Consider the following 23,104-nt stretch of genomic DNA (forward strand, 5'->3'; position numbering starts at 1 on the left):
AATTAGAGTTTAAGTAGACTTCTCCAGAGAAGTCAGTATGGATGATAAATGAAAGAGGAGGGAATTAAACAGGCAAAACTTTGAAAGTATTACCATAAAAATTCTAGAAGAAAACATAGGCAGTAAGCCTCTTGACATGGGTCTTGGACTTTTTAGATTTGACACTAAAAGCAAAGGCAACAAAAGTAAAAAAATAAACAAGTGGGACTACATCAAATTAAAAAGCTTCTGCACAGCAAAGGAAACCATCAACAAAATGAAAAAGCAACATACTGAATGGCAAAAAATAATTTACAAATGATTTACAAATCATGTATCTGAGAAGGGGTTAATACACAAAATATATGAAGAACTCTTACAAGTCAATAGCAAAAAAACAATCTGATGAAAAAAAAATGGGCAGAGGAACTGAGTAGACATTTTCTTCCAAAGGAAAATGGCCAAGAGGTACATGAAAAGATATTCAACGTGCCTAATCATGAGGGAAATGCAAATTAAAACCACAATGAGATATTGCCTCACACCTGTTTTCACTGGCTATCATCAAAAAGATAAAATAATAACAAGTGTTTGCAAAGATGTGGAGAAAAGGGAACCCTTGTGCACTGCTGGTGGGAATGTAAATTGGTGCAGCCACTATGGAAAATAGTATGAAGGGGCCTCAAAAAATTAAAAATAGAACTACCATATGATCCCACAATCCCACTTCTGGGTATTTATCCAAAGAAAATGAAACCACTGACTTGAAAAGATATATGCACCTCCATGTTTACTGCATCATTATTCATAATAGCCCAGATATGGAAACAACCTAAGTGCCCACTGATGAATGAATGGATAAAGAAAATGTGGTATATATATATACAATGAAATATCATTCAGCCATGAGAAAAAGGAAATCCTGTCATTAGCTACAATATGGATGGACCCTAAGGATATTATGCTAAGTGAAATAAGTCAGACAAAGATAAATATTGTATATCTCACTCATCATATGTGGAATCTTCACACACACACAAAAAGCAAACAAAACTCTAGTTCATAGATACAGAGAACAGATTAGATTGGTGGTTGCCAGAGGCGGGGAGTACGGGGTGGGCAAAATGGGTGAACGGATTCAAAGGTACAAATTTCCAGTTATAAAGTAAATAAGTGATGGGAATGTCATGTACAGCACGGTGACTACAGTTAATAATACTGTATTGCATATTTGAAAGTTGCTAAGAAAAAAATTGTTAACTACATATGGTAAGGGGTGTTAACCAGACTTATTGTGGTGATCATTTCACAATATACATAATGTTGAATCATTATGCTGTACACCTGAAATTAACATAATGTGTCAATTATACCTCAATTTTAAAAAACTTTAAATGTATTAAAAAGCTAATCTACATCTTAGCTTTTCTTCTTGTTTTTCACTGGAGCATCCACCCTGCACTTGGACATCCAGGCCTTGCCTCTAGAAGCTGTCTGTCTTGTCGGGAGGACTAACCCTAAATTCCTCTAAGCACAAGTGAAGTAGTGAGCAAGAAAAAGAACACACTAAGTCAATTAGGACAGATGTTTTCCTTAAGAGTTGATCCAAAGATAACAACCAGAGAAACATTTCTTTTATAGACTTATTCTCTGCCATAAACGTGTCTATCCAGATGAATTAACTAACTGGTATGAAGGGACTTCTACTTGGTGAAATAAATGCCTTTTTCACATAAAGACTCTGTAATGAGATTTTGGTTTTTTACTATAAAAAGATACTGTGAAACAAGATGACATACATCAGAGAAACATTAGCTGATTTAAAAGAAAAGGCTTTTAGCAAAAGGTGAAGATTTAGATAAAACCGAGTTAAAATCTAGGCTGTACAGTTAATCATATATAATCATCAGGTTAGTTAATCTCTCTGATACTTAATTTTGTTAATAATAAAAAACAGGAAATACACTGATAAATACATCTTGGTGTATTTGCAGAAATTAAGCTCAACAGAAAGTCTTGTACACAGCAAACACTCAATAAATCGTACATAAATAATCATAAAGAGTGGAAGTGCTTAAAAACAGATACGATTTACGATAGATACAAAATTATGAGGTACCTAGGCACATATATTACTAAATATATACAAGAACTTTGAGGTAAAAATTATGACTTTGTTGAAAAAGTTTAAGGAACATTCTAATAAATAGAAAAATATATTGTTTTTGTGGATGAGATAAACAATATGCTAATGAAAGCAATTTCCCTCCAAAATTAATCCATAAGTTAATTCCATTTTAATCAAAATTTTTACAGGATTTGACAAACTGATGCTAAAATTCATTTGGCAAAGTAAAAGACTTACACTGCGCAGGGTGATTTTGATAAAGAAAAAGAAGACAGATTCATCCCACTAAACATCAAGTCTTGTTACTGAGTTGTAAGTGCTCAAAGCTGTATGGTAAGGAACAAAACAGAAAGCCACTGAGATGCCTATAATCACGGAAACTTGACTCACTACAGAGGTGACGATGTAAATCATGGGGGTGGGAAGATGGGTAATGAATTACTCAATAAAAGGTGCTAGGAGGAAAAAGATAAAATTAGATCCCTACCTAATAGAAACATGTGCGCACACACACACACACACACACACACACACACACACTCTCTCTCTCTCTTTCAAAATGGATTAATGATCTATACGAAAATCAAGACTCTCTAACTTCTGAAAGAAAATAAAAGAGAATACCTTTATAATACCTGACTAGTGGAAGTGCTTTTAAACAAAACATAAGTAGCCCAAGCAATAAAGGGAAAAGTGATCAATCTGATCATATTAAAATGGTCTTATTAACTTCTGTTTGACGAGAGACACCATAGAAAATTAAACAGTTACGGACGAGTGGACTAGGGGGAGCTTGATAAGAAAGAATTGTCCATCTCCTATAAAGAACTCCTATAAATCAATGAGAATAAAACACTCCCCTCCCACTATTGGACGAAGACTGTACAGGCAGTTTGTAGAAGGGAAATCTGAAGCATAACAAACATAGGAAATAGGCTCAGCCTCTGCGATTAGGGAAATACACATTAAAGCCACAAGAAGTCGCATGCCCCCCACCCCCCATCCAGTTGGCTAGCATTAGCAGGATTCTGACAGCAAACACAGAGTGAAAAGAAGGGAAGAGGAACTCTACTTTGTGGGTGGGACCAGGCTAGCAGAACCGCTTTGGAAAGCAGTTTGGCAACTCCTAGTAAAGTTAAAGATTCAACCCAACAGCTTCCTACTTTCTATTCTGGAGAAATGTTCAAATGGAATCAAATGTGAATACATGAACAAGAATATTCATGACAGTACTATTTGTGATACCAAAATTGGGGAAACGACTGCTTATCAGCAGAAAAAAGGATAAATCAACTGTGCTTTATTCATGCCATGGGACATTATTCATTATTTATCTCAAAAATATAACTTTGAGTGAAAAAATTAAATTGCAAAATGTTACCTTCAGTATGATACCAATCATTTAAATTTTAAAGTATAAAACAATTCTCTATATTATTCGTGAATACATACATATGTAGAAAATCTATAAAACATTCATGAGAATATTATACATCCATTTCAGGCTAGTATTTACCTCTGGGGAGGGAGGAATAGGAGGAGAGACAGGAGAAATGATAGAATAGTGATGCAGCTGGATTTGCACTTTTCTAAAAAAGAAAACCTGAAGCAATAGGCAAAATGTTAACCTCTGTTAACATCTAGATGATTGGGTGTATGGGTATCAGTTATATCATTTTCTGTACTTTTTGATATGTTTGAAATATTGCATGCTTTAGAAGTTTTAAATTACTATTTAAATGACTTCTGATTTAAAAACAAGCACTAGTGCAAAACTCATCTGTCTAAATCAAAAGTAGTAGTTGGATTTCTTACATCTATGCATTTCTTTGTAATGAGGGAACAATTAAAGATAAACATATATTTAAAAACAATGTGCTGACTATAAATTAGCCTTGCACAATCCCGCTCCTCTTTTCCCTGCCAACAGTTACATTCTTAAAACAAGCAAAATGCAGCCTTTTTAAAAAGTGCCTATTAGTCAAGCCAGTGGTTTTCAAATAATGGAATCTTTTTGTTCTAGAAAGGGAAAAAAATCCCTCAGAACCTAAAATAGACAAAGAGGTATTGTATTAATATTAACATGTTTTATGAGCTTAGGTTTGTAAATGTATATTTTTTAAGGTAATCAGCAGGAATAATGAGGTTTTTTTATTAACATAAAAATTTAATATCTGGCATTATGGATGATCATTACAATAATATAACAAGCTTCCACATTCAATTTGCTTTTGTGTTCTGTTATCTTATTCAATGTAGAGAAAATCTGGATACATTCACACAATGTGCTCATTTTCTATTGTTACAAAACAAATTACCAAAACCTTAGAAGCTTAAACAAATGTATGATGTCACAGTTTCTATGGGGTCAGGAGGGTAGCACATTTTAACTGGGTCCTCTGCCCGGGGTCACACAGGGCTGAAATCAAGGTGTCAGATGGCTGCATCCTTATTTGGAACTCAGAGGCCACTTCCAAGTTCATTCCAGTTGCTACTTAATTTGTTTCCTGTGGTTGTTTGACTAAGATCCCACTTCCTCCCACTTCCTCCCATTTCCTCACCAGCTGTTGACCAGGGATCACGCTCAGCTCCCAGAGGTTGCTCTCAGGTCCTTACCCTGCAGCCTTCTCCACAACCTGGCAATCTGCACCTTCTCAGGCCAACAGGAGAGCATCACTTTAATGCTTCACCTTCTTTAAAGGGCCCATCTGATTAAGTCAGGTGCACAAGGCTAATCTCCCTCTTGATGAACCCAAAGCCAACCCAAAGTCAAGTGATTATGGACCTTAACTGTATCTGCAAATCCCTTTGACAAACTGTGATGTAATCACCTGAGTGACATCCCTTCATATTCACAGGTCCAGACCACACTCAAGAGGAAGGATTTGTATGGGGCATGCAACAGTAGGGGATGGGAATCTTGGGGGCCACCTTAGAATTCTGCCTACCATACCCAGATATGTAGTTGTCAATGGTAACCTTTAAATCTCAGGAGTTTCTCCAGATGCTTGGAAAGGGAACAATAGGGCATTTTTTTCTTTCGGATCTGTATAACTAACATCTAACCTCAACTCTCATTCCTCATAATAAATACTGGAAGTTAGGCAAAAAAAGCACCCCAAACTTACATAAAGGAATAAAATTAGGTCTTCCCCTGTTACTGGACACCTGACATGCAGTCAAGCCGAGAAGCCTGAACTAGCCCTGATTGTACATGCACCAGGCACTCAGATGCGGCACAGGTAAACTTACTTAGATGATTTTACTCGAGTGGGGAGATTCATGCCTGATTTAAAATAAAACACTCCAATCTTCCCAGTCAATGACACGTTTATAAGAAGTGTAAATGTATGCACAAGGATGAAGGAAATAAAATGCTTCATATTGAGGTCCACCTAAAGTCAACTTAACGCAACAGCTTAAGTTAATAATAATAAGGCTATTGTTACAGTTTATGTTGATTTTTTATTCATGTTGAAACAGTTCAAAATAACCATTTAAAAGGCCAGATAAATCAAATACTTCTGCAATTCATGAACCATCCCTAAAATCCCCTGAAATGGAATGTTCTTCACAATAATATAGAAGATCTCAGTTTCAGTTCCAAAGATGACACTCATAGTTGTGTGACCTAAACTCCAAAACCCCCCAAGACCCCTGTGAGCCCTAAATGCTTAAATGAAATCACTCATGAAAGTGCCTGGCACCCAGGGGGTCATCAGTAAGCAGTGGCTGAATAAGTCAGGATGACCCAGTTTGACTCTTCATTCAACTTCTATTGATATTTTGTAAGGAAATGGTTAAGGAATTACACAAAGACTCAGTTTAAGGAATGGACACTTTAGTGTTATTTAAAGAAAAGAGAGAGAGAGAAAGAGGAAGAAAGAAAAAAAGCAAACAATCTAAAAATCAAAACAAAAAGAACTGACTTAAAAACTGAGTTCAATACTTCTCAGCTATTAAGTTTGACGAATAAATAGGAAATATGACTCACTGAGGGATGACCGTGGGCTAAGCGTCTGGCAAAGTGTTTTGCCAGCATTATCCAATTTAATCTTCATTACATACTGAAGTAGGCAGAGTACACTAACATGTTAAGATGCCCACTATATATTAAGTTAAAATGCAAGTTATGAAAGAATGTGTATGCTATGATCACATTTTACAAAACAAATGCACACCCAAACTCAAATAAGTTTGAAGTGTATATACTAAAACGTCATTGGTTTTCTCTGAGAACTAGGATTCTGATAATTAAAACAATTTTTACTCTTTTTTTTACTTCTAATATGTCTCCAATGTGCTTATCTGTTTATGTAAATTTTTTAATGAAACTTGAGATTTCATATCTGTTTGCTTAGGAGCAGCAGATACTGAAAAAAGGAAAGTTTTATGTAAGTTGCATTATATTAGTAAAGTGGCACCTCACTATTTTTTTATATCTAAAAATCTAAACCTAACTACAATGCTTGCAAGTCTAAAGTTTCAAGAGAGAGGGCATCTGAACATAGAGGAGAGAAAGAAAAGTAGATGAACAGAGAGTAGGAAGAGAAATTTTTAAAAAGATGGCTAATGACCTAAAAAAGGAGATGGTAGTGAGGAAAGATGGAGTGAAAGAAAAATAAAGTTACAGACTAACAGAAAGGAAAGAAGGAAGGAAGGAAGGGGTCAGCAGGAAGAAAAAGGGTCAGAGGAGAATTAAAAATAAACAATAGGGAGCAGACTAACAATGAGAAAAAGAAGAAATACATTTAAAAAATAAGAATAGAGGAGGAACCATCCCTTCCTATTCATCTCTAAATGAAATGGAAAAGCTTAGATAAGATCACAATGAATCACTTTCAAAGTTATTTTTTAATTTTTTGTATTTTTCCCCTGTCAGAGTGAGAAGTGATTGAAGAAGGTACTTGATAACCAAGGTTAACCTGCCCTGCACCAGCCCTAGAGACTAGATAGGACTGCAATTAACAAACCAGGTATTTTTCAGCTTTCTCTTTAGTCACAGTACCAAGCACAAGACTGTCTTTGATAAATGAAGAGCAGTTACTGGTTTACAAGTGGAGTTGATGGTAACAAAGCACTTATTTTTATTTTATTTTTTTAACATCTTTATTGGAGTATAATTGCTTTACAATGGTGTGTTAGTTTCTGCTTTATAACAAAGTGAATCAGTTATACACAAAGCACTTATTTTTAAACTTTAATCTTCAGACAGGGCACAAGAAGTAAACCCATTTCCCCAAGAATTATACTCAAAAGAAGGTGTAAATATCAAGGTGCCTAATTCCCTCTAAATTCCTCTGAACACTTGTTCAATTTACCCAGCTTCCCCTCTCCACCCTTAAGAAAAAGAAGCAATAAATTGTTCCTCCTCCTGCCCCCTTTATCAATGTGGAAAATCACCTCATTGTTGCTCTGTGTTTTAATGATGTAAACTTTCTTCTATTTTTCTTATTTTAACTACCTTTTCTTCTTCCTCTTAGCTTAAAAAGTTGAAATCTAGCAGAAGTAAAAGATAAATTTAATCTTTGGATAACTTCTGGAAAATAGTAACTCTATCTAACAGCTTTTTCCTGAAAAAGAAAGGTAATGGGATATGGCATATGGTGGTTTAATTAAAAAGCCCCAAAGTTGTTTGCCATCCTTTTCATAGAGAGGAGGAGCCCATGTCTCCCCTCCTTGAATCTGGGGAGGGTTATGACTACTTTCAGCAATAGAGCACAGCAGAAGGTTCTACAGAACTTCCAAGGCTAGGTCATAAAGAGCCATCCAGCTTCTAATTGGTTCTCCTGGAATACTGGCTCTCAGGAAATGCCCTCTCAGGGAGCTTCTAGGAACATTGCCACCAGGCTGTGAGGAAGCCCAAGCCACAGGGAAAGACCACAGGTAGGCACTCCAGTGTACAGTCCCAACTGAGCTCTGCCTTTGAGTCATCCCAGCCCAGGAGCCAGACATGTAAGTGAAGAAGCTTCCAAATGATTCCAGCCCCCAGGTATTTGTGCCTTCCCAGATGAGACTCCAGACATCATCAGAGACAAGCCATCATCCTTGCCTTGCCATGTCCAAATGCCTCACCCAGAGAATCAGTAAGTATCATCTCCACTAATAATGGGTTTTGCTTTAGGTTACTAAATATGGGGTATTTTTAATGTAAAAATGAATGGAACTATGGAGATAAAAAGAAATGATCATGCAATAGTTATTACTGTAACTTAACTCTGATCACAGTGGAAAGTGTGTGGGCATCCTAGAACCCCAAATGTCACAGAGTGCCATATCCAGAAAACAGCTGCAGGCATACTACCTTTCTTGGGTTGAGGCAAGATGTCCTTCCTCTGTCCTCTCCCCAGTCTTTCTACCAAACTTTGTATCTTTCTTTTATTTCTCTTCTTCCTTTTGTTCATGCCTATTCCTCAAGTCTGCCCTTGAGTCACTGATTTACTGTTGTAGTGGGTATTCATTTCTTCATTAAATAAATATTTTTTTGAGCATTGTTCTTGATACTGGGATAGTAAAGTGAAGATATCTAACTTTGTGACATTGTACAGCAAAGAATGTAATGAAATGTTTTTCACACTGTGGATCACAATCAGTAATAGTCATGAAGTCATCCTGATGGATCCTAGCAGACATTTAAAACACATAAAACAAAATAGAAAATAATAGACTAAAAATAACAACAACAATGAAAACGCATTTCGGTGACTATTGTTTCATGACTTTCTTGTTACCTTTGGCACAATGTATATATTGTGTCTTCAACTTAAAACTTTGAGAAACATAGTCCAATAGCTATTCAAAAATAAACCTCACTCCTAGAGTATAAAAAACATGAACGGGATTGTACTTAGGAAATTTGCAATTAGGTTTCTGGCTTTGGAACACAATGTGAGAGTCGCAGAGCCATTCTCAGAACTAATCTCCTCTACTGATAATGGGTTTTTGCTTTTTACGGTTGTTTGTTTTCTTTAGAAGGGGTGTTCTGGTGTTTCTAGGATCATTTCTGGTAAACAAGTGCCTGCCTTTGCAGGAAACCCATGTATCATTCATCCTGTATCTGAGCATTACACAGTTAAATGTTTCAGTACTTGAGTCAATCTATTCATTTGTTTAATAGCTGAACTGGAGAACATGGAATTATCATGACCTCTGGCATTTATCTTTGCCTGCAATTCTAGAAGCAGTAGTATCTTACCAAACACAAGCTAGGGAGCCTAAGCAAAAAAGTTAGCCGCCTGTGCAATCATCTTGTTATAGCCTCTATCCAACAGTTGGTGGTAAACATTAAATAACATGACGTAAAACCCACTGACATCTGAGTAATGCTGGTGGCAGTCAGTACCCTCTTCTCTCCTGCTCCCTCTCATTTATATTACTCAACTTGGACTGTCTTTTTATTTACTTCATCCTGAAATAAGTATATACTCTTCCAAGTCCTCTCTAGAGGAAAAGCACTAAATGATTTAAAATGATAGCTCCCATCCAATTCCCAAACTCTTAATTAGAAAACTCTAAAAACACCCCAAAAAAGTTTTTAGAGACTTCAGAAAGTTTAATGCCAATTTAGTTTGAGTCACTAAGAGCAAAGGTACCAGGAGAGAGGTGGGGCAACATTCCCAGAAAAGGGCTGGATAGCTCCTGGGGAAAGTTAGGACAGTCTGATGCATGTATGCATGTGTACCAGTGTGTGAGTATACTTCAGTTTTCACAAGTTGGGCTTGATGAATTGAGAAAGGGCTGAGGGAACCCAAGAGTAGTACATATCATTCTATCCCAAACAACATCCCTGGAACCAAATACCCAAGTATGTCATGTGGCTATCATCCTGCCCTTAGCTCAACCGCAGCTAAGCTCATCCTGCCCTTAGCTCTTTTGTCTTCGACGACTGAATTGGGAAAAATCCAATATGTTCTTAAAGTAAATATGAATAATATTAATAATCTTTTGGTTCCTGGCTTGGAGAAACTCAAAATGTAAGGTCTGGGGGATGATAATAAAACTTTCTTGGTTCCCATGTGGCATGCTGCTATGGACTAAATGTTTGTGCCAACCCAAAAGTCATTTGTTAAATCCTAATGCCCAGTGTGATGGTATTATGAGGTGCGGCCTTTGGGAGGTGATTAGATCATGAGAGGGGAGCCCTCATGAATGGGATTAGTGCCCTTATGAAAGCTGCCTCTCCCTTTCTGCCTTATGAGGGCACAGCGACAGACGGCCATCTAGGAACCAGGAAGCGGCCCCTCACCAAGCACTGAATCTGCCAGCGCCTTCATCTTGACCTTCCGGCCTGCAAAACTGTTGTTTGTAAGACACTCAGGCTATGGTATTTTTGTTAGCCAAGCTGAAAGGACTAAGACACAGCAAACACAATATGACAAATTCCTAAGTGCTTCTCCTGTTGCTCAAGATTCTTGCTACAACCTCTGTTCTTAGTGACTGGCTTTCACCGTATGTACATATAATTCCAACTGCAAACACTTGCATTCAATTGTTCCTTGGTTATTGGAAAACGTGTCACCACAGTGGAGTGTGACTATCCTAAGTTTCTCCTTCATTTAATGAAAAAGAGTCTGTGGGGCTTCCCTGGTGGCGCAGTGGTTGAGAGTCTGCCTGCCAATGCAGGGGACACGGGTTCGAGCCCTGGTCCGGGAAGATCCCACATGCTGCGGAGCAACTAGGCCCGTGAGCCACAACTACTGAGCCTGCGCGTCTGGAGCCTGTGCTCCGCAACAGGAGAGGCCGCGATAGTGACAGGCCCGCGCACCGCGATGAAGAGTGGCCCCCGCTTGCCGCAACTGGAGGAAGCCCTCGCACAGAAACGAAGACCCAACACAGCCAAAAATAAATAAATAAATTTTAAAAAAAATCTGAAAAAAAAAAAAGAGTATGTGGAGTGGGGAGAAAATGCTGACAAGGTTTCGAAGTCACTGCCCATGTTTTCCTTCATGGAAACTCTAAAGCATGTATTTAAGCCTAGAAATCTCTCTACTCTTCCGTGATCACTGCTTCCACAGAGCCAACTGCCGGAAATAAAGAACCGAAGATGGGTGAACTACAAGAATATCAATGGATCCCCCAGGGTGAAATAAAGTAAAACTCACTTTCTCAGAACTGAACAACAAAAATCATAAAATTGGGGGTAAATTATCTGTCAAAACTACAGTTTGGTTCTTAGAAGTTGTTGTTTGCTATAATGAAAATAAAAATGATAATACTGACTTTGAAATTGTATTACTCTTTGATCATCTGCCTAATGAAGAATTATTCGTATGAGGTACCAGAGGGTCTCTTATTTTTCCCTCCCCATAGCTATTGCTGTGAACTAGAAATAAATTCATACAGCTGACCAAATTCTCAGAAACAGGTCATTTATTCTAAAGAAGGAGTACTTAAATCCATGGGACTGGGTTTAAGTATCATCTTATGAAATCTGATGAATCTTTAAAAATTTTAGTCGACATTCAGCACAGTATAAATATTATGTGTGTGTATGTATGTGTGTACGTACTTATTTTGGAAAAGATAATTAATCAGTCCTGCGATACTAAAAGCCAACTTTTTAACACTGATTTAAGACTCTAAGAGGAGCATTAAGATTCATTTACTCACTCTATGATCCCTCCATTGTGAATAATCTGAAAGTTTATGTGCATATTCTGTTAATTGAATCAGCCAACATCATACATAATTTATTAAGCAACTAATTGTACCTTTTATCTTACAGAGAAATCTGCATCACATAAAATCCACAATCTTCGAACACCTGAAGAATATGTTCAAGGAACTAGAGACAGACACTGCAGGGGCCCCAGAGGGAGAACACAAAGTTTTTGCTTGTAAGGCACTTGCAACTCCAGGGAGGAGAAAATACAAATTAGCACACAAATAGTTAAGTACCACTTCAAGGCAACAATAAAGACATGCAGATCCTGCTTAGCTATCAAATGAACCTAAGAGACAATAAAAAGACAATAATTCCTGTAGCAGCAGAGAAGAAGGGGAGAGATTTAGAGCTGAAGGACTGAATGAAGACACTAATCTCCAACATCAGGATTAAGATTATTTCAGGCAAGCAGCTATGGTTTCTTCCAGCTCAGACAATTTAGGATTGGGAGGGAGAGGAGGGTCAGCTGTCCCGAAATGGCAGTTGTTTTAATGGCATTACTTCCTGGGTGTGTTTGTTGGTAAGACTCATCTCCCCCAGAAGCAAGGAGTCTGTCATTTCATCTCTTTATTCCCAGCATCTAATCTAGTGCCTGAAACAGAATGGGACGGAGGGAGGGAGGGCACGCAGGACTGAATTCCAGGTGAGTTAAGCTACATGGGGGAGACAGAGCAAGGTTAATTTGGAGAACATTAAGGCAATTTGGCTAAAGCAGAGAGAACAAGAAAAAGATGGCAAATTGAACATGTCGACTGGGGCTAGATTGTGACACACCCTGACGGCCAGGTTAAGGAAGGAAGTTGGACCTCGTTCTCTCTCAGCAACAGTGGAAACCAAGCAGAATGATATCCCCACTTCAGGCAGCACACAGGACTTCCAGCCGATAAGAATTCACAACATGGGTTTTCTCCTGCAGACAAAAAATGTTGCCTGCCATGTCAGTGAACAAAGAATGTTGCTGCCATCAAGCCATTAGCCACACCAGCTGCCCCCATGGTGTGCCCTGAGGGGAATTCAGGATGTAGAAAAACAGGATACTGACCCTAGATGGTTAAGATGCATATCTAACAAGGAATAATTTCAGTGAGCCCAGACTCTTGAATCCTCCCAAATGCAGAACGCACTAAAATCATTAACTTGGGATGCCTGGTTTTTTGTGATTAGCAGTAGTAATCTTTTGATGTTTGACTAAATATTTTGGGGTTTGTTTTTTATTTTTTGGTTTTTGTTTTGCAAAAATTCCTCTATATCCTGGCTCCTCCCTTCCCTCTTTGGAACAGTTCCTCACAGCTACCTGAGAGGCTGTCTCCTGGGCTATAGTCCTCAGTAAAGTCCCTGAATAAAACATAACTGGCCACTTTTAGGTCGTGCATTTTTCTTCAGCCAACACGTCGCATGCAGGAATAAAGAGAAAGATCCAGAGGCTGCTCACATTTCTAACGGGTAATGTTCAAACGGGGCACTAGTACCACCTGGACTTGTTAAAAATGTTTGAAGTGCAGCCTTGATCTAGTGGATCCGCATGTCTAGATTTGAGGCCGTGATCTCCATTAACATCTGAGAGCTGCTGTTTTGGAACTTGAAAATACCCTGAATAGAAATGACACAGCTTTACTATCTAAAAAATAAAATGCTGTACAACTTTGTAAATATGCTAGAAGCCATTGCACTGTACACTTGAAATGGTAGTTTTTATGGTGTATGAATTATATCTCAATTAAGATGTTAAAAGCTTATTAGCACAGCGCTTGGCACATATGGGAAGTCAGTACAAGTTTCTTTTCTTGAATACATGCATACATGGCTCTTTTCCTCCTGGCATGGCTGGGTTTTTTTGACAGCCCTGGATTATGAGCTGGCAGATCCAGGACAAGCAGCCTGTCTAGAAGAGTCCAGTGCTTTCCAAAGGCTGGTGACAGGCATACAAGCAGCGAGTAGGGCAAGAGGCATCCATACCAGAAGTCAGGTTCAGTTACAAATCAAAAAAAAAAGAATTCAGCAGCAAGGCACAGGTGAATGTGGAGTCTTTAACAAAGGGACAGCAGGCAGCAGGGTATGAGAAAGGCAAGAGATGGGGCAACAGGGCAGCATGAGAGAAATGCTGGGAGCCAGGAGCCCCAGAAGAGCTGAAGAGCCAGGGCGAGGTGAAAAGCGGGACCGTCTTTCTTTGCCCATTTCTGCCTGCTGAGAGCCAGTCCTGGAGGCGCTGGCCCAGATCAGCAGGTGGCAACCCATGCTCATCACACGTGGCTGAGGCATAACTTGCTGAGGCAGCCACAGTGGCTTCTGTTGAACAAATCCAGAATCTTTCACCACAAGCAGCAGCAGAAAAAGGAATGTCGCATAGGATGTGTGGCTAGGTTAGGAAATTTACAACGTTCCTGGGCTCTGGTTTGCTCAAATTAAAATACCTGTCCCAGTGAAAGTTCTTTGATCAAGAGTAACGGAGACCCAAGTACAGTGGTTTCAGGGGAAGGACTGAAAAGCCACAGGATATCCTCTCACAGGGATGCAAAGACAGGAAACAGAAAGCAGAGAGGAAATCAGGATTGGAAGCCGCTCCCTCTCCCCATCCTCTGACTCCCTCACAGGCCTTCATCCCCACTTATCTCAATCCTTTCTGCAGACTGGTGTTACTCTGGGTACTTATGGCCAGGGCTGCAAAGCCCTACACTCAGCTTGTAGGAAGATGCATCTGCCCTGACACCACAGCAGCTTTGACTCCATCTCACCTTCCCGTTCTAGCACACATCATCACCCAACTCACCTCTCCATTCCAGATTCCCGGAAGAGAAGCACGGTGCGGGGGGCCAGGGGGGCTCGGTTAGGGTAAGGTGTCAACTTCTGGTCCCCTTAGCTGTTGGGGGCAATAGAGAAGGGACACATGGCACCAGGCCATAGGCTGCTCCTCCTAGGAGCCAGTGGACCGGACCGGCAGCTCCCCAGGAAAAGACATGCCTCAGTTTGCTTTGTATTCTCTTTGGTGCTGGTGCTGGCGGTGCTGGTGTGTGTATTACCTTCTTCAGGGAAGAACACATTCCAAACACGAGGCTTCCTTAAACTACTTAACGTACAGCACTTGCATTTATTCTCCCTAGTTAATCCCCCATCTCGTAAATATTTTCAGTGACTTTCAAATATTTTTGACCCCAGGGTAAAAAATAAGACTAAACATGTATTACATATGAATGCACATGAAACAAATATTTCACAAAACAACACATGTAACACACTCTGACTGTTTTCTATCCTGCTATAGTCCATTTTTTAATGCTCCTTCAACCTACTAAATTGATTTACCACCCACTAACAAGTGATGACCAACGGTTTGAAAAGCCCTACTATCACCTCTATTGTCCTGCAATTTTATCATTCAAAAACAGTTTTACACTCTTCACATTATACTCATATAGAAGAAAATTCCCCAATCCTTTCCCAATAATACCCCAAACCCCACAATATTTTAGCCACTTTTAAAAGATGAAGCAAGTGCACCAGAGATGTCTAGTGCGTTGAACTGTTTTCATTACAGTGTCCTTGAGGCAGTCACATGACACCCCTGTGCTCAATTTGTTTAGTGACCAATAAGGACTCACGCCCTTGGGTTAACCAACCCAGCTGAGAAGCACCAACCATTGTCTCTGTGCAAAGCCAACCTTCCCACACAGGGATGGAACCAGCTCCCTTGGGCTCACCAGCCTTGTTCCAAATGGAAAAGAAACTCTGCTGGTAATGTGTGTATCTCTGGGGAATTTCTAAGGCAAATTACTTCGCTCAGCAATGCTGACGCAATTGGGTTATTGGGTCATGGGTGTAAATAGGATCAAATGCTTTTTGGAGGACCAAGAGGTAGTAGAATGAGGACTGTCAGTAGAGGAAACCAGGGAGGTAAAATAGAGATGGAAAGATGGATTTCTACCTCCCGCACCAAGAACTGGTGTGCCTTCCATCTGTGGCACAGCATGATGAGAACTGCCGAGATTCCTGCCTGTCCCACAGCACGGCCCAAGAGCACAGGACACTGGCTCTGGAGCCAGACTTCCTGTGTCCATCCCTGCTCTGTTGCTTACACCCCTGAGCCTCAGTTGTGCCCTCCAGAGAATGGAGCAGGTAACAATAAAACCTGGTTCACAGGCTTCCTGTGAAAGACTCAAGTACAACAAAGAGCCCACATGAAGCGAAGCGTTTAGCTCAGCGCCTGCCACATAGCAAGCATCCAACAAATGTTCAGGACAGTTGTTACCATCCCCCCGACTGATGCCCCAGCTGACCTGTGAAGGTGCCTAAAACTCACACACAGAGTTCTGTCTTTGAATGAATACTTTTCCCGTTAGTTTCTCAAAGTTCAGTTCAGACATGGTTAGCCCACTCCAGGACCCTTTTGGATCCCTCTTCTCTTCTATAATCACTTGGTTCCTTCCTCTTCTTCCTCAAAACCTGTGCCCACTTCAAGGTATTCTTCCCCCACTAGACCCTGAGATCCATGGATGCAGAGAATGCAAGGGATTCATCTCACTGAGCTCTTTGTAGAGCCCAGTGCTTCAAGTGTGACAGGTGAACTGGATTCCACACGATGGTTGAGTAGTCTCCTGACCCGGGTCGGACAAACAAGTCCCAGGGATACACAAGCCCTGTCTGCCCAGGGATTCGGGGAAGCTCAAGGCCTGTCTGAGAACACAGAGCACCTAGGAAGTGCGAATGGCATTAAAATGGGGTGCCCTTCAAATGACCCCACTTCTTTCCCTGAAAGCTCCTGGGGCCAGCTTTGCAGAGAGGGCCTGGATGAGAAATGGATATCTCTATTCTTACAAAATAAAAACTTACAGAAATAAGATACTGCCATGGTATATCACTGTACTTCACACATTCTGAAGTAGGTCTTAGCACAGGGGGACCAAAATACCATCCTGAAATTGTGAGAAAACTTCAATTGTCCACAAGTACAGGATCTCCTAAAGGTGCCCTCTACCATGCCCCATGCTTTCTGGGGACCTACCTGTCTACATGCTTAGGGTTAAGGATGACAAGGCAATTTTCCTGTTTGCCTAAAAAATATGGTATTAATGCAATAATACTACCTTAGACAATCATACAATCCAGACCAAAGGCAAATGAAAATGTGTTTTGCTAATCCCCAGTGAGTGGAAGATTATCTGTTACAACTTCCTCCAAGCCATCCTCTTAAGGAATAAAAAGGTCACAGACTAAAGCTGGTAACCAATGCTCACAGGGTGTAACTTCCTATATTTATGGTCCTGAGGCAATTACCATCAGGATCACTGGCCTGGTGTCAGCAAAAAAAAAGGAGCATCATAAACAAACCAGGGCCCAGGTAGTGGGGACAGAGGGTTTCCAGGAGGTGGCATAGACAGCTTTGGAGGCAGACCCACCTGGGTCCAAGCCTCAGCTCAACCACTGCCCATCTGTATGACCTAAACGGGTTGTTGCATAATCTCTCTCTGTCTCACTTTCCTCATTGTAAAATGGAGATAATAATAACCTGCCTCATCGGACTGGAATGAAGATAATGGACTAAAACGCTTAGCTCTCTCTCTCTCTGTAAAATTCTTTCTTGGAAGACAAATTCCACTGGAATACTTAAAGTAAACAAATGGGACTACATCAAATTAAAAAGCTTCTGCACAGCAAAGGAAACCATCGACAAATGAAAAGGCAATATATGGAAAAGAGAGAAATATCTGCAAATCATATATCTGATAAGGGGTCAATATCCAAAATACATAACAAACTCACACAACTCAATAGAAAAAAAAGAGAAAAAAGCCCAATTTAAAAAATGGGCAGAGAAAGTGAATAGACATTTTTCCAAAGAAGACATACAAACAGCCAACACGTATATGACTAATCAACATCACTAATCATCAGGGAAATGCAAATTAAAACCACAATGAGAAATCACCTCACACCTGTTAGAATGGTTATTATCAAAAACAAAAAAAGAGAGAGATAAGTGCTGGTAAGGATGTGAAAAAAAGAGAACCCTCATACACTGTTGGTGGGAATATAAATTGGTATAGGCACTATGGAGAACAGCATGAAGATTCCTCAAAAAATCAAAAATAGAACTACAATAAGGATCCAACCGTCCCACTTCTGGGTATATATCCAAAGGAAATGAAAACAGGGTATCGAAGAGGTATCTGTATTCCCATATCCACTGCAGCATTATTCACAACTGCCAAGATATGGAAACAACCTAAGTGATGTCAACGTATGAATGGATAAAGAAGATGTGGTAGATATATACAATAGAATACTATTCAGCCATGAGAAGGAAGAAAATCCTGCCATTTGCAACAACATGGATGAACCTTGAGGGCATCATGCTAACGGAAACAAGTCAGACGGAGAAAGACAAACACTGCATGGAATCACTTATCTGTGGAATCTTAAAAAAAAGTCAAACTCATTGAAACAGAGAGTAGAAAAAATGATTGCCAGGGGCTGAAGGGTTGGGGGAAACAGAAATAAGTAAGTAAAAGGGTACAACATTTCAGGTTATAATATGACTAGGTCTCAGGATCTAATGTAAAATATGGTGACTTAGTTGATAGCACTGTATTGTATAATTGAAATTTGCTAAGAGAGTAGAATTTAGATGTTTTCACCAAATAAATAAATAGCGATGATGGATATGTTAATTAACAGGATGGGAATCCTTTCACAATGTATACGTATATCAAATGACCATGACATATGCTTAAATATCTTACAATTTTGTTTGTCAATTACACCTCCATAAAGCTGAAAAATACACAATTCACTTTTTATTTTGTATTTTCTCTCTCTGTCTCTGAGACATCACCCTGAAATATGAAAGTTTCTGGGGCAGAATTTGAACTTGTAAATAGCTGAATCTTAACTTTCTCTAAGGCATTTGCATGCTATGCTTCTGCTGAATGCTGCTCAACAACGTGACATTTCTTCCCCCTGCGATGAAAAACAGAAGTTAATGGCCCAATAAGCAAATAAAGACAATTTCAGAAAATGGGCTTGGATAACGTGAGAAAAGCAGGGGAGGTGCCTTCCTGAGGATCTTAGTAGAGAATCACAAGCATCTATCAGTTACAGAATATGTTAGCATGTCCAGCCAGGGCTGGAGAATTTTTCTTCTTTAAAATTACAGGTGGGGCTTCCCTGGTGGTGCAGTGGCTGAGAATCTGCCTGCTAATGCAGGGGACACGGGTTCAAGCCCTGATCCGGGAAGATCCCACATGCCATGGGGCAACTGGGCCCGTGTGCCCCAACTGCTGAAGCCTGCGCACCTAGAGCCCGTTCTCCAAAAACGAGAGAGGCCACCACAGTGAGAAGCCTGCGCACCACAACGAAGAGTGGCCCCCTCTCGCCACAGCTAGAGAAAGACTGCATGCAGCAACAAAGACCCAATGCAGCCAAAAATAAATAAATTTTAAAAAAAAAATTTACAGGTGATATTTTATCTGTGTCAGAGGAAGGGAGACCACCTCACATACAAGGGAAAGTCATAACTAAGAACATGCACAAGTTTCGAAAATTAGTCACCGGTTACCATGGTAACACAAATATCACCTAACAACTCACTGGGCTGTAAGTAACAAAGATGATGCTAAATACATTACTTAAAAAAAAAAATGGGAAATGGGCTCTATTTTTAAGAATACTTGCAAAGAACTAGATGGACCTAACCGCAGACTGAAGGCGGCCCATGTTTGCCCCTGTGGACCCAGGATTCAAGGTCCATCTCCTGCCCTTTGTGTGTCACGTTCTGTGTCACATGCATACACTGTGCTCAGTGACAGCTGTAGGAGGAAGAGTGATGACATTTTACCTACAAACAAAGAGCTGCAATTGGGAAAATGAGCCTTCTCATTCCTTAAACTTTTAGTAAAGAAGAATCCTCACTACTGGCCAATGAAGAGAGACAGACAGATTGATGACAGATTTAGGTGGCAGTCCCTTTAAATTCAACATTAAGGATTTCCTCAGGCCAAACAAGATCTCTCAGAAAATAACTAGGATGCCCAATAAAATAATAATTTTCTCATTGTCCTGAGTAGTTTGAATTTTCTGATATTAATGTTAATATCAGAAAATTAGTTATTAATGTTAGATATTAATGTTAATTAGAGTAAAAGCATAAATAGTATATGAATTTTTAAATTATTCTAAGAATTGGCCGCACACAAACACCTTTCTAAATGAAACTTAGCACTTGACCTCTGTTCATAGTGCACAGTGCCTGGGACACTCGGGTCCCATCTCTTCAGAAAAGTGGCCCCAGAGCAGTGTTCCTCCAAGTGGTCCCTGGGTACCTGCATCAGAATTCCACAGAGGGCTCTTAAACTGCAAAACCCTAGGCCATATCCAAGGCTTGCTCATTCTGAGTCTCTGGGGTTGCGATCTGAAAAATCTACATTTTTTTTTTTTTTTTGGCTGTGTTGGGTCTTCGTTTCTGTGCGAGGGCTTTCTCTAGTTGTGGCAAGCGGGGGCCACTCTTCATCGCGGTGTGCGGGCCTCTCACTATCGCGGCCTCTCTTGTTGCGGAGCACAGGCTCCAGACGCGCAGGCTCAGTAGTTGTGGCTCACGGGCCTAGTTGCTCCGCGGCATGTGGGATCTTCCCAGACCAGGGCTCGAACCCGTGTCCCCTGCATTGGCAGGCAGATTCTCAACCACTGTGCCACCAGGGAAGCCGCTGTACATTTTTAAATGATTCTCCCTGTGGTGCTTATGTGCTCTAGTCTGAGAATTCCATCCTTAGTAATCACCAATACATTGAGGTCTCCTGAGAATGATGACAGAAGACAGGACAGCCACCAGGGGACACAAGCCAATACAGTTAATCAAAGGCAGAGCTAACTGTGACTCAATGGCTTTTGGGGCACAGCCTAGGGTAAAAAACTAGCACAATATACTAGTATTATATACAGGTGTGTGTGTGACATAAGTTTTTCAGAAACAACACAGGTGATGTACTGGCACCTATTCTACTCTATTATATTCCAATTTTTAATGCTATGAACACCAACTAAATTGATTTCACTACCCATTGAATGGTGATGTTTGAAAAACACTATTATAACTTCTGTTGTCCTATAATTTTATCACTTAATAATTTTTAAACTTTTTCATATTATATCCTAAATAGTAGACAGCCATCCAATCTTTTCCAATAATACCCCGAAAGTCACAATATTTTAGTTACCTTTAAAAGGTGAACCAAGGTAAAATGAGACAAGTCTTCTGTTTAAGGGTATCAACAACAATACATTCAACTGCTAACATTTATCTTTTATTTATTTATATCCTCTTTATCTCACCGAGAATAGCATGCAGATCATATAAATATAAAAGGAATGAAAAATCTGAATAAAATGAAGCAAGGGGGAAGTAAAGACAGAAAACTGTTTGCGGAATGAATCAAAGCAACAAGTAAAAGGAATAAATACAACACAGGCCAGGAAATCTAGTCCACTTGTTAACTCTCAGCTTTCTGGCAATCAGTGTGCAGAAGAAAACATGATCAGTTATGAAAATTCCAGGGACCATCTGGGAAGAATAAAGCACTTTTTTCTGTGGTTTATTACCCCTGAGATATTGGCCAAGCCATCTGACTTCTATGATTCAGTTTCTTATCTGTTAACCAAAGCCACTGTGGTTTCCATCACAGGTTAGTCTTGAGGACAAAATCAACAAACAGAGGTAATGTGCTTGGCCCAGTTCCTGGCACATAGTAGGTGCTCAATAAATGTTACTTTTCCTTTCTCTTATCAGGGATCTCTAAGACATTAATTGTACTTGCTGCCACAGCCACTGTAGTCTTCACAATTCCCTCCTTCTCCTCCAAGCTTCCTAAAGAGTTAAAATCACCCAAGAAGAAAGCAGTGTTCCCAAGAACCACAGAACACTCAGTGCCTACACAATGCCACCTTCGAAATGGTTTCTTGTCATTCTTTCAATTACTTTAAGCAGGGCTTAGAGGTTATTCTGAAAAAAAAAAATTCTGAGAAAAGAAAGCTAGACTAAGTCATTAAGTATCAAATAAATGCTTTAACCAAGCAATAAGAAAGAGAGATAATTAGTAAATTCACAGTTAGAAGGCAAATGCTGTTGCTAAAACAGGACGCAGAAACATATTTGGTCTTAACTCTTGAATGGGCTAAATATCCCCTTGTTAATACTCAAGTAGCAGTTGTTTGCTTTGCAGACTCTATTTTTGTGGATGGTAGAGATGCAAAATTTAGATCAGCATGTTTAGTCCTGAGTAGAGGAAACATCAGTCATGTTTTAATTTCCTTTAAATATAAGTGTCCCAGATTAAATAACGCGGTTGACCTACCTTTTCTGTGATATAGAAGTTTGAACTATCAGCATGCTGCAGTGCAAAGTATTCATGGTTGGCAAGGGACCACCTGAAAAATACAAGCATAAACTGATCAGAAAAACAAAAAAAGGGTCATTTTCTTGTTTACAGTTTGATAGAGTTAGATGAAATAAACACCCTATGATTGGAATTGAGCCAGTACCCAAGATATCCACAGTGCAGTTCCTAAAACAAAATGGCATTAGCCCCCATTTCATGACCCTGAGACCAACCATTTCAGATGTGGGTCATCTAGGTGTTATTCCAAGCCTATTGCTCACCTTTAGGCATTTTATCTTCATGGCTTTGAGGGAAGGGTATTTAAATATAAAGTTCCATTCCTCCCTATTATGAAGGAGTGAGTGGAGCAGAGAGAGGAAAACAAAGGAAATGAGTGCAATTTAAATTTTTGATAATTGCTACATTTCAATTGTCTCTGTAGTCTACAGTCCCCAATCAGTATGCTTGCTGTAGCTTGGAACATTCCAATTAAGGATCCCAGGTCTTAAATAAATTCCAGGTAATACTCTATTCACACTTCTGCTTTAAAAATAAAAAAGCCTCATGCAACTTCCATATGAATGTGCTTTTCCTTTGGATTGTTAGAGCAACCCCAGAGAAGTAGGACAGTTCACTATCATTGTGGAGTTCCACATGGCAGCACAACTGACCTGTCTTTTAAATTATTTTATCTTCTATGGGCACCTGAGTGGCCCTCTCATTTTATACCAGATGAAGTGTGTACTTAACCTCAGGAACTTACACTGCTCCCCGGTGAGCAGGATGAATGAACCACAACTTTTCAAAATAAATAAAATCAATTCCAGTGTCTGCATATCAGCCATTCTACACTTTCTATTCTTTGAGAAACAGTGATAATTTTTTTGGTTGAAAAGGCATGGAAATCTTACATAGCAATTCTTGGTGTCTTTTGGCAGGTCAAATAGTGACTTAGTGAATAATATTTAATGA

At 39.6% G+C, this 23,104-nt stretch overlaps 1 protein-coding gene across 9 annotated transcripts in view; it reads right to left on the reverse strand.

The window, feature by feature from the left end:
* Positions 1-23,104, reverse strand: part of ELMO1 (engulfment and cell motility 1) — a 555,096-nt gene that overhangs the window by 408,394 nt on the left and 123,598 nt on the right. For all 9 annotated transcript variants that reach the window (XM_082471822.1, XM_082471824.1, XM_082471823.1 and 6 more), the window contains one exon: positions 22,109-22,181. In XM_082471822.1, coding sequence (XP_082327948.1) covers positions 22,109-22,181 — 73 coding nt within the window. The remainder of the gene's footprint in view (positions 1-22,108; positions 22,182-23,104) is intronic.

The sequence above is a fragment of the Balaenoptera physalus genome (genome assembly GCF_965194825.1).
Source record: "Balaenoptera physalus genome assembly, chromosome: 8".
In the NCBI taxonomy this organism is placed as follows: domain Eukaryota; kingdom Metazoa; phylum Chordata; class Mammalia; order Artiodactyla; family Balaenopteridae; genus Balaenoptera; species Balaenoptera physalus.